The 12987-nt window shown below is 36.0% G+C and overlaps 1 protein-coding gene across 4 annotated transcripts; it reads left to right on the top strand.

The window, feature by feature from the left end:
• Positions 1-4414: 4414 nt before the first annotated feature.
• LOC103331494 (putative serine/threonine-protein kinase PBL19) lies at positions 4415-8405 on the top strand. 4 transcript variants are annotated; one of them, XM_008234118.2, is made up of 5 exons: positions 4415-4582; positions 5123-5527; positions 6284-6544; positions 7193-7315; positions 7656-8405. In XM_008234118.2, exons 2-5 carry the CDS (start codon positions 5177-5179, stop codon positions 8202-8204), a joined length of 1284 nt encoding a protein of 427 aa, XP_008232340.1. In that variant the 5' UTR covers positions 4415-4582; positions 5123-5176; the 3' UTR covers positions 8205-8405. The 4 variants fall into 4 exon arrangements, with proteins under 4 accessions (XP_008232340.1, XP_008232338.1, XP_008232341.1 ...); XM_008234116.2 differs by having other exon boundaries at positions 4416-4582; positions 5085-5527; XM_008234119.2 differs by having other exon boundaries at positions 4569-4709.
• Positions 8406-12987: the final 4582 nt, after the last annotated feature.

Here is a 12987-nt window from a genome sequence, read left to right as displayed (position 1 = left end):
GGGAGCTGTCCAAAAAGAATCAAACTAACCATCACGGGTAAAATATCACAAGGGGCAGAAAAACAGAAGTGATCACCTATCTGAGAGCCTATCTGCCAAAACTGAAGAAGAAGAGGAAAAGGGGGAAAATATCTTTGCCGCCCAATAAAAAAACACAATCACCCTACTCCAGAGAAGAAACAGTTTTTCTATAAATACAAGAAGGAGTGAACAGGGTAGAGGACACCCAAAAACCAAAAAATCAATCAAAAAAAAAACTCAAAATGACTTCAAAACACTGAAGCAACCAAAGCTCATTGAGCCAAGACACAAACAAACAACTCAACCAGAAGCTCACTTGAATTCCAAGTGAAAACCAGCTTTAGATTAGAATTCCCAAGGTTCAGACTTAGAAAATAAGTCATTCAAATTTCACAGTGCAGTCTCTAGCCCACTGAAGTCCTCGAGAACGACCATACGCCCAAGAAGCCGCGATTCGCCCACTCGAAGCTTCACAAAAGCTTAAAGTACATTGAAGCTCTGCCAGAATCAACCTTTGGTATCGATTTAAAGTTGAAACTTAGCAATCGAGTTGTCAACATTCCAGGACATTTCAATATTTTCAGTCCCCGAGAGCCTCCCATCCAGGCAGAAATGGAGTTCCAATTGTATCTTCATCTCTCTAGCATGAGTATTTATTGTTATAGTTTTGTAAAAGCGATTCGCCTAAAATTTAAATTCCATCGACCATTTAAATTCCATCAATCATTCTGTTTATCTTGAGATAAATTGTTAAAGTCCTCACCCGTCTGAGGCAAGAAAAGAACTTACTTGGGAGATATTCCTCACCCAAATTCACAATCGTTTGTTTGCAGAAATCTAACTTAAGTTATCTACTCCAAACTAAGTCTTCTAGAATTTTTATTGCTAGCATGTGCACGCTCGCACACCAAAGAAAGCTAACTTGTTGACCAGTTTATGGTTCTCAAGGCGTGGGAACTTTGCCCTTCCATCACAGAGTAAACCCAAAGCGGGCAAAGAATTGAAGTGAAGGTGGCAGGGGAGTGATTCGGTTGCGAGTCTAACCTGCGACTATCAGTCGATGTGAGATAGTGGTCCGGCTGACGGAGGCGTGGTTCTGGGCGGCAATGGCCAAAGGTGGTCCATGCGGCGGTGGTGGGTAAAATAATCTTTTCCTTATAAATTTAAATGGGCCCCCTTATTGACCTATTATAAAAGAAAATTCAAAACCCATTCACCAACTTCAAAACCAAAATACTTGATTTATGATATCCTAATTATTAAATTTTTTAATAACTATACACTAATTTAAAAAAAAAAATTAATGAATGTTCTCTCATTTCTTGTTTTATCTTAGCATCTCTCCACTTTCAATAAAGCTGCTTGGTGTGTAAAGAAAATTTCTTGACCTATTATTGGCTTCTTGTAAAGAAAATTTCTCAAATTTGTAACTTCAAAAAAAAAATAAAAAATATCGCCTTATAAAACATTTTTCTTTTACAAGCCATAAAATATTTGCAGAGAAACTTTTATAACGAAATCATTCACTTACCAAAAAGTTGTGAACTCATCACTAAAAAGTTGAGACATATGTTGATGTGCTATTAGTGCACAGCCCAAACCATTTGGAAGCTATCACTTTCAATAAAGCTGCTTGGTGTGTGATTGGCATCCATCATTCTGGGAATCCATCATAATAACATAATTCTCGAAAGAAAACATGAACAAGTAAGTACAGCTTCCAGAGAATATCCAAGCTTTAAGGGACCATCGCCAATGCACCAAAAATAATTTGACGTTGATGCGTGATACCAATAATTTATTTTATAATAATGCGTGAATTTAGAGCTTTTGCAGTCGTTGGGAGTTCAATGTATGTTATGGGGAATTTTAAGATCCCTCCTACTACTTGTCAAATAGAATATTTATACAATTATATACATAATTATGTCATTTATTCTTCCTTTTTTTTTGGGTCAGATGACAATGCATTGGGTTGGTAAAATATTCTTTGGTATAATTGAATTTTATACAATCTAATGAGGTTTATATGTGTGTGTAGAGAGCGATAGAGTCAAAGGTTAATAATATTTTTATATTTTTATATTTTTTAACAAGATTTGATATGATACTTATAAAGGGTTTTTAGATCTAATGGTTCTTAAACTTTGACTCGATTCACATTTTTTTCCATCAATTTCCAAAATCATTCTCATGGTCCATCAACTTCACTTTCGTTAGGACAAATAATCTTGTCGTCAATTTTGTTATATTTTCTATTAAATACAAGGACAAAATGGTATTTTTGTATTATTTTTAGTTTCCACCATTTGAATATTCATTTCACCTAAAACATACAAATAAAAACTTTCCTATCCTCGCCATCACAAGGAGGGTGGGTATAGTTTGGGTGGGAGTGTGGGTGTGGTTGTAGGAGCACCATCAGTTATTACCGGGGTGGTGGGTTAATTGGTTCGGTGTTGGGTGGAGGTTGTCCATGGCTTTGTTGGAATATTCAAATGGTGAAAATTAAAAATAATACAAAAATATCATTTTGCCTCTGTATTCAACAGAACAAGTTAACAAAACTGAAGGCAAAACCATTTGTTCTAACGAAACTAAAATGCAAATCGGATCAAAGTTCACGGACTATTGAACCTAAAAACCCTACTTATAAAATTGATGATATTGATATTCAAGCGTAACAATGGGTTTATTGTCTTAATTATATTGACGGTTATCATATACCATATTTAATCCAGAGATTGAATAAGTTCATAAAAATAAAAATAAGAACAAGAAAAAAAAATGAATGAAGGAAAATGTTACAAATAAGTCCTTATTTGTAGATATGCATAGTTGTGCCTTTTGGGTTGCAGGTTGGAGCTGCGATGGTGGATCTATTTGGTGCCAATGGTCGACATGTGGTTGTGGGCATCAGACTCTGGAGTTCGACAGTGGTTGGGCTGTCGGTTTGGTTGTTTGTGTTTTTGTAGTAAGTGTACCAATAGTTTTTAGCGGTTGTAGTGCGAGTTTGTTAGTCGGTTTCTTTGGTTTCTCTTAAAGAGAGTTTCGCTGTGTGTGGGTTGCTGTGTTGCTTGGGTGATTCAAGCTTACTAGTTGTGTACCAGTTTTTGGTAGCCCTTTGGAGCCGTGTATGAGGAATACCACATTTGCCTTTATGCTTTGGGCCAACTTGGTAACGCTTGGGTCGTTGTTGGGGGAATACCATATAAGTTTACCTCTTGTATCCCATTGAAACTTGTACGGTCATCGGTGCCCTTTAGGGATTTTTTTGTTGTATTTAATGGCAAAATGAAAAGAACAATAAAAAGAAATAATCTTTACCAAGTAAATCTAGAAAGAAAAAAAAATTGTTGACCAATGTATGACCCTCAAACAAGGTTGTTTTGTTGACTTCCTTTTAAAATCCCAAATGGGTCCCTTACCATTTTGTTTTGTCCAAGGCTTGGGTTATTGTCAATGGAGACAGGAGTCGCATAGCTCCAATTTTAATGCAGATGGGATTGGGAGCTTTGTAAAGGATAGGTTGCATGGTCAAGTTGAAGCTCATGTGCATTTTTCTCAACAAACGTGAACAAATAAATAATGTGCATATTCTAGCTTTGCTTTAACTAAGCATATTGGTCAATTTTAGAGGTCTCATTTGTCCCCAAGTCACTTTCCAATCAGATTTCAAGGGTCTCTCTGCAAACTTCCTTGCTAAGATACATACGTACATATATTTATTTATTATAATTTACACAACTTGATGGTCTTGTATCCCCATCAACCTTATCCCAAAACTTTAATTAACTAATGGACATGTTAGGTGGTGAGTTTTGGTAATATTTATCTAGCTTTTTCCGTAAATTTCACTATTTTGTTACTGAATGGAATGGTCAATCTGCTAATTTTGTTACTGAATTTCATACAAGCACTTATTATCACATTCATAACAGTAATTTTTTCGGTGTGATCACATCATCACGTGAAATATTGACGTGGTATTATAAGTTTACTCCAATCACATGTATACATTGCTAGATACTTGTGCTATAGATTTGAGTAAACTTATAAATCACACGTCAGAATACCACATAATTCTGCGATCATGCACGAAAATTTCTTCATCTTCCTTGAATTATGAAAAAGTAGATTCTCAAAAGAAAATGATAATGAAAATTTCTTAAACAGTCTCCTCAAAGCGTTGACCAATTTACCAGTTGTACGTGATAGAATAACATATTCTTTGTTTTTGGCTTTGACTATAGAGTCCATATTCTGGACAGGTTTTGTTTCGTTTCAATCTGTGTGAGAGAGAAAGATGGAGTTTCTGGAACTACTCGTTATTGTCAACTGACAAGTTGGTTGAATTCTATTTAATACATACAATGTTGAATTCCACAAGCAAACAATTGCCAAACCATTTAAAGCAAGCTACTTTTTTCATAGAGACTATATCAATACTATTTCAAAGAGAGAGAGAAGCCAAACAAGAAAAGAAACCCGTGAAGGTCTCTCCAACCTTCAACCCCCCAAACCCTTTGAAATTACTTTGAAAAAGAATTGATTGGTGAAGGTATTTCCTTTATGATTTGGATTTATTGGTTCATTCATTGTTCTTGTCTTTGTTTTTGTTCATCTGGGTCAGGATTGCCCTGCCTTGAATATCCAGTTCCATTTCCATTTCTGTCTGCTGATTATCTGTAAGTTAATTTAAACTTCCATTCTGAATTCCCATCTGGGATTTCACTGTTTTGATCACTGTTTTGATTCTGCCAAGCAATTCATCATCTGTGATTTCTTGATTTTCAATCTCTTGTATCTATTTTTCATCAGGGCCTTCCTTATCTTTGCATGATTGCTCTGTTTGCATCCAAATCTAGGGTGCTGCCATCTATTTAAAAATTTTAAATTCTTGATCAATTTGTGGTTTCATTGAATTAAACATTTCTTTGGCCAGTAAACATTTTCTCTGTGATTATAATCTTTCTTCTTTTAGCAGTTACAAACCATTTGGGAATTTTAATTATGTTTGTATGAAGATGCTGATACTTTCTTATATTCACGTGACAATTCAGTGGCAGGCTTTAACTTTCTGAACTTGATTCAATGGCAGCAAAGGAAGATCACATTCAAATCTTGGTAGGGAGTTGATATAGGATTTTATGCAATGAAGTGCTTCTACTACTTCAAGGAGAAAACAAGGAGCAGGGAACAAAAATCAGCTCCAGAACTGAAAGAACAGAGGAAATCTGATTATTCGGGAGCTGATAGGGTGATTCAGTCTTCCTGCTCAGAAAATTCACCGCGCGGTATACCCGAATTGTATGAAGAGAAGGCTCATAATTTGCGAGTATTTACTTTCCAAGAGCTCAGGCATGCGACAAACGATTTCAGCAGGCTGCTTAAGATTGGAGAAGGTGGATTTGGGAATGTTTATAAAGGTTCAATTAAGCCTGCTGATGCCAAGGGCGATCCAATCGTGGTCGCCATTAAAAAGCTTAACAATGATGGCTTACAGGTATGGTATTTTAAGCATCTTCCTATTAAATTGAATTGTTAAACAATGCCCTCAAGAGTTTTTTTCTTTCCCATTATTATTTGAAGTGCTTAAGAACATTTTATTGACTTATGCTCAAAGTAGCTAAACCGCTGTCTAAAATATAGTTAATTGATTTTTTCTGAGTCTTCTGGCCCTCCTCTCCTTACATTTCTGTTCAGTCTCTTTCTATGACAGCATTTTTTTCTTTCCTTTAAAGGGAATTTGAAGCTATTCAGTGAAATATTTCTTCTGAAATTTGTTTTATATATGCATATATGGCTCCATTTATTTTTGCAAGGGAGAATACCTAGATTTTGTTGTGTCTTTATGCAGCCAAACCTGTACCTTTCTCTGTCATGGAGAATGACATCCATTAGATAAGATGGTATTTAGTGATGTGTATCTTCCTCTGTGGGTCACAAATTTTTCCCCTAGAATCATCTTCCTCAAAACAATCCTTCTATAATAATATGGGGATTAAGATGGACAATGTTTTTCTCTTAGCATATTTGTATCAACCTGTTTTTCATAGTGAACTTTTTGTTGGGAGCCACTTTGCCTATTTGTGGCTCCTTTTCATCGTTGAGATTTTCGTCTAGTTGGAATGGTAATCGTTCCCTATTTCAAAGGATGGAAAGTGATCTAGAGGTGGATGATATGGATGTTTGTGACTTCATGATCGATTTCTTTCGCTCTTTTTTAATATCATTTCTTATAGTTCTGTTTTCCATACAGGGTCACAAACAATGGGTGGCGGAAGTTCAATTTCTCGGTGTTGTGGAGCACCCAAATCTTGTCAAACTAATAGGATACTGTGCTGTGGATGGAGAAAGAGGGATTCAACGACTGCTAGTCTATGAATATATGCCAAACAGAAGTTTGGAAGACCATCTATTTAACAAGGCATACCCAGCTATTCCTTGGGAGACAAGATTGCAGATAACACTTGGAGCAGCTGAAGGATTAGTTTATCTTCATGAAGGATTGGAAATTCAGGTTAGCTCTAAGCGTTGATATTAACCATTAGTTTCTACATACAATCCCACTTTTATACTTGAAGCTTAAAATCAGCTGTTTTATCTCATATTGTTGGGGATATCCAGGTTCTGAGCTAGAGCTTGTTGGCACCGGGCATATATATTGAATATATAGTACTACTACTCATCACAGATTGTATACCTTTCTCCTGGGGCAGATGTGTTGGATTATGACTAGTTAGTTGACTTGATAAGTTGTCACATGACAACTTATCAAGTCAACTAACTAGTCATAATCCAACATGGTTAACAAGTCAACAAACTAGTCATAATCCAACAAGATATACATTCACTTCTGGTTCTGGGAGTGGACAGATGTCCAAATTTGAGAAAATATCTTCTTTCTTTGGATAAGGTCAACCCTGAACTTTTTCATGGCCATGAGACCCATTCCCACATCGATTTTTCATCCATGCCCTAACCTCTGCACCCCCTTCCCCGCAAATGCTCTTCTGCATTTACTTTGTGACTGAGGGGTGCCCAAGACCACGTTAAAATGGAACTGTTCCATTAGTTTATTCTCTACATCATCTACATGTTATTTTCAGCATTCAAGCTTAGTCTTAACCATTATTATTCTGATTTTTTTCTTATGCTATTGATGAAGGTAATATATCGAGATCTTAAATGCGCGAATGTGTTACTGGATGAGAATTTTAAACCAAAGCTTTCTGACTTTGGGCTTGCAAGGGAGGGGCCAATGGTTGGCCATACTCATGTTTCAACTGCAGTAAGTGCTCTTATTTCTCACAAGCATTTGTAGCATGCACCTGGTCCCAACTTTATCGCGACTCAAAGTCATACACTAAATTCATGCAATAAACATATTGGAACATTATCTTGCATTAGTGAAAGTTCTAGAAATAAGGTGAGATTAAGTCTGGAAAATACTAGAAAGCAATCAAGTGATGGACAAGCCATGCATATTAAAACACCAACTTTGAAGCAAAGAGCATTTGTATACTGCTTCATACTAAACTGTTAGTGATTGGCTTGCAAAGTCACTGCATTAAATGCATTTAAATTTTAAAGACTATTGTAATGCTAATGGGAATTTGTTTCATGATCAGGTAGTGGGGACATACGGGTATGCTGCACCAGATTACGTTGAGACAGGCCATCTCACAACTAAGAGTGACGTATGGAGTTTCGGTGTGGTGCTGTATGAGATTCTTACAGGCAGACGGTCATTGGAGAGAAACCGTCCAAGAACAGAGCAGAGACTCTTAGAATGGGTGAAACAGTTCCCTCATGATGGCAAAAAGTTCGGCTTGATAATGGATAGCCGGCTTGAAAACAAGTATTCGATCAGCGCAGCAAGAAAAATTGCTAGGTTGGCTGATAGTTGTCTGTCGAAGAGTGCAAAAGATCGGCCAACAATGAGTCAGGTAGTAGACACATTGAAGAAGATTATTCAAGAAACAGGCGGAGGAAATACATCTGAGAGAAGCCCTGAATCTGTTGAAAATGAGCAACTTGACTCGGTAAAAAATCAGAGCCAATTGGGGGCCTCGGCATCATGGAAGAGACGAATGAATCACTTGGCCAAACTAGGTGAGCAAGTGGAGAGTGCTAGCAGAAGAAGATTCATGATCATGCAGAGGGCAAAGGTTACTTGATGGTGTTTCATTCAGCTTTGCTGAATCTTGTTTCAATGACAGAGGACAGAAGATTAGAAAACTACTGCAGAAAAGGTGAAAGAGCATAAGTGAGCTAAATTGGATGGCTATTTTTGTAAAGTTGATAATGCCATCGGACAATTATAATGTAGGTTCTGTAAGAATCAGCCTTTTCCACGTATAGGTTATTTAATAATGAAATCATTCTTCCAATTTGGTAACAAAACATAAAATTAAAAAAATTCGACATCAATTCTGTTTCGAAAAATTACTGGAAATATAAATTTTCAGAATATTTAGGAACTTACATATATCATATATACTAGTGCTCCCAATGTGATATTCTTCATAGAACAACTCATCTTAATCTCTTTCGTCATTAGACTTTATTTATTTCAATATGGAATTACTCTCTCGTCCATCTTTTCCCTTTTCATTATTGCTAAGTTGGACAATCTTTTGAGTGTCCGGGACCTCCAAAATGCATATGGCTTTCATACTCACTGTCCTTATGTGGAATACTTATGCCATAACAAAGAGACTTTATCGCAAAAGGCCGGAGGGTTTGACGTTCTGGGTCTTTGAAAGAGCCAGTGACATCTGCGTATTGCAGACTGCGGATATAACGTGCCTTTCCAAAGTCTTCGTGAGGAAATTGGCCACCCCCCATTTGAGTTGGTGCATGACGGCCATGAATTCTCAAATTGGTCATCACCCCACCCCAATGTATCTATGTAGCACTATCAGCCAACGTTGAGAAAACGTGGAGAGGCCAATACCCTATTGGCTCGCCATGCACTAGGAGCCACCAACAGCTATTCTCCACCTTCTGATTAAATTTAAAAGTGTAAATCATCATCAATCAGAAAAGAAAATTTTGTCTTGGATTATCTTGTCTTTGACTTTCACTATAAAACTCAATCTGTCATTTGCATTAATTCCTTAAAACATTCCTTAATAGAATAGAACTGTATTCTGTGAGTTACCTTTAATATAGTGATATCCACATCGAACTGCTCCCCATTGTATTTGGAAAGAGGTCGTAAGACAGTATTCGAGACAAATTTATGGTTGGTTTGCACAAAACCAGCTCATTGAACATTGTAGCAAGCGTGTCTATATTTATCCTTCTTTCAACCACAAGAAATTTGTTAGGGTCACGAATAAAAATATACCATATGAATAGACATTATTTGTCCCCTTATAATGGTACGTACCTCACTGTTGTCAATAGCTCCATCTAATCTGCGGCCGTGCTGTGCCGTTGCCGTATAGGACTTTATTGGGGCACTCCAATTATAATCATGTGATCTTGGTGGCCTAATTAGAGGGATTGTTCCTGCAGGGCATTCTACGTTGTTGAACCGATCTTGGAAAACGTTGGCTTGCTTGTTTGCTGTTTTTACTTTACTTGGACTAAAACTGGGTTCCAATATCTGTAGCCACGAATTAATGTTGTAATTGAAATTAAATCACACAACTAATAATCAAGGAGCTTTGAAAAAAATCGTAAGACAGAAAAGTTTCAGCCGCCATTCTCCTTTGGCGTCAGTGGCCTCTATCCCTACCCTCTTACCCTCCTAAACCTTCCCCTACCCTCTCCACTTCTTGTCCTCGCTCATTGCCTCCAACGCTTCCGTCTTGGGCTGAGTTTGATGGTTGTTTGGTTGTCTTGGCGCGACAACATGGTGGTAGATCAAGTTTTGTTTTACTTGTTTTGTGTTGCAGTTTTTTTAGTTGGATAAGTGCATCAACTCCTTTTGAGTTTTTGTAGTTAGTTGCGATGAGGTGTTGCGATGAGGTATTTGTATGGTTTTTCCAGACTTTCTGGAATAGGCCATATGTGGCTATGAGAGGATGTAAACCTTGTGCACTTGTTGCTCGTGAGCTTTTGTATTTGTATTGGTCCTTGTGACTGACGACCTTTCAGCCTGAATTATGAGCGCAATTTATCACATTTTTCTCAAAAAGAGGAACCTTATTTGGTTAAAAATAGTAGTGGCATTTAGTCTTTCTCTATAATGTGAGTTCAAATCTCATAATGTTAATTATTAAATAAATAAAACATATAATTATTAAAATCTACTGCTTCCTAGACTCCCATATCCGCCAGCAAGTTGACAGAGCACGACTAAAAGATATGCAAGGCCACAAGAAGATTTATCATTAAGATCCGTAAGACCATCTCCAACCATGTTGGGGCTAAACTCAAATTTTCACCTTTCAAAATACAACTATTCATGTATTTTCAGGACTCAAAATTTTTTTTCCTCCAACCTTGTAGACTCATAATTTGAGTCCACAACTTTATTAAATTGTTTAAGAATGATTAACCCCTAAATTTTGTTTCTTGTTAATTTTTCTTGACATTATTTTTGTTTCAACACTCGTGATTTAATTTTCTAAACATTTTAACCTAAAAAAAATAAAATTCCAAAACATAATTGAATTTCACTTAAAAAATAAAAATAAGTACAATACCATACGTATGCCCGGAATAATTCGAACTCTTCATTGAATTATGTAAGTGTGTTTAAATTATCTAAGTATTTTTAAATAAACGACAATCATTAAATTTTGCCGTTGAGATTGCTTAAAATTCATCATGATTATTGATTACAAATATAGTTGTTGGAATATTTTAAAAAAAACAAAACAAACAAAAACAAAAAAACAAAAAACAAACAGACAAAGAATATCGATTTTTGGCACAAAGTTCTTAAAGCAGTGTAACCAAAGAAACATTGTGCACATGGCTTCGGAAAAAAAACAGATTTTGGGCCCACAAAATTATCAGTCCAGGCAAAAATGGGACTGAAATTCCACCCAAGATTTGAGATTTCTCAAATTTCCACCCCCCAAAATACATGGGTTGGAGATGGTTTTTGGAGGCTAAACTCAAAATTTGAGTTTCCACCCCAAGGGTTGGAGATGGTCTAATAGAAGTAAGCCAATGAAAATATAAAGTACCAGACTGACGACGACAGAAATATAAAGAAAATGTTTGGATCAAAATTAGCACAACCCAATTTCTACCGTTAATGGGCCGATTTTGTGGTCAGTTAGCATAAAATGATCAAAACTTAACACATGCATGTCCAAAGGCCCAAAAGCCCATCAGACAACGTCGGATGCTAAAGAAACATTGACCAAGCAATTGGTCAACCAGACAAAAAATAAGGATTCATAGGACAAAGTATGTCCAATGAAGATTATAGAAATCAATTAATGCTTAAAGCATTTTCAAGGGAAGAGGCAAAAGAGTAGGTAAATCTTATTTGCTTTGCTACATCAGCATTTTCAAGTTTTGTTAGGCTACTTATTGTTTTTATTAAGTGTATTTAGGTCCACACAAACTTGTGTTTGCTTTCTTGTAACAATATTTTGTCTTTCTGACACTTTTGTCTTCGAACTTGTATTGTACTTTTTTGTCCAATATTAGTTTAAAGTTGTTACTTCTTCTAAGTTTTATTACATAGCAAGTGAAATGTTTAAGTCCTCTTAATTGAAGCATAGAAAAGAACATATCCAAGTCAGATTCCCCACTTGGAGCACAATGACTTTGGTTAGAGGTTAAGATCAAAGAGCGCAACACTATCTTCACATTACCTAATCATTCTTCTCTTCCTACTAGAAGAGTAGAACACTAGTAGTGACATGTCTAACGCAAATAAAGAAAAGGCCAGCATTTAGCCCAACCTAAGGGTCCAAACTAGCTTTTATTGACCAACAAACAACACATGGCATCTAAAATACAGCCTGCCAAAAACCTGGGACAACGCAGTGTTCACCAAAAGCCCACAAACACATTGGACTCGGGTACAGGAGGACAAGGACAACCATTATAACACTCAAACTCCACGAGCAAAAGAGCTAGTGCTAAAAAGATGATCTAAAGTTTCAACATCGTGGGAACAAAGAAAGCACAGATGGGACTAATGGAGGGAAGGAATTATAGCCTACGCAAACGAGCTCTAGTGTTATAGACTAATGGCCTTTTCACATTTTAATTTTTTAAAACCAATTGTTCTTATATCAACAAGAAGTTATAATGGTACCTCATGATATAGGCCCAGCCATATCTAAGTTGCAGTCATGTTGTGACATATAGAGATTTATTGTGGCACTCCAATTATTATCATCTCTTTTTTTTTTTTCCTGATTTTTTAAATATCTTTTTATTATTATTTTCTTTTAAAATTATGAATTTGTCCCTTAAATTGACGCAAATTTGGATGGACATCTAAAAAATTGACGGGAGTTCCGAATTGGCCATTTTTATATAGTTAAATACTTAATTTACAGAAAACAAAACTTAATAATTAAATTGACAATTATAATATAGTTCAGAGTAGCCTTATGGTAAACATTATATGAAGTATTTTAGTCGTCTCGAAACGCTTTTAACTCTTCCAAAACTGCAAGTACTGTTGAAAACAGTTCAGATCTTCACAAACAGAAAAACAAGAGCAATAGAGACGTGCAAATGAAGTCTGTTCGGAATTTTGTATTAAAACAGGAAGGAGAGGATTGTTTCATGGTTATTGAGGCATCCCCACTTGATTCGTCCTTAAACCATTTCCAAATTAGGTCTTTAACCATTACTTTCTTTTTTCTTCCTTTGATAATGTAAAGTGATTAGATATTTTCCGTTGATACAGAAAGCAGAAAAAGGTTGAGATATTTTCCGTTGATACAGAAAAAGCATAATTTATGATGATTCAAAACACTTTTTAAGTCTACAATCTATTAAAAAAGCAAAGAAAAATAAATAAAACAAAAA

This window comes from Prunus mume, linkage group LG5 (genome assembly GCF_029339155.1).
Source record: "Prunus mume cultivar Tortuosa linkage group LG5, ASM2933915v1, whole genome shotgun sequence".
NCBI lineage: Eukaryota > Viridiplantae > Streptophyta > Magnoliopsida > Rosales > Rosaceae > Prunus > Prunus mume.
The sequence above is the reverse complement of the archived record's forward strand: the minus strand, read 5'-3'. Positions and strand labels throughout refer to the sequence as shown.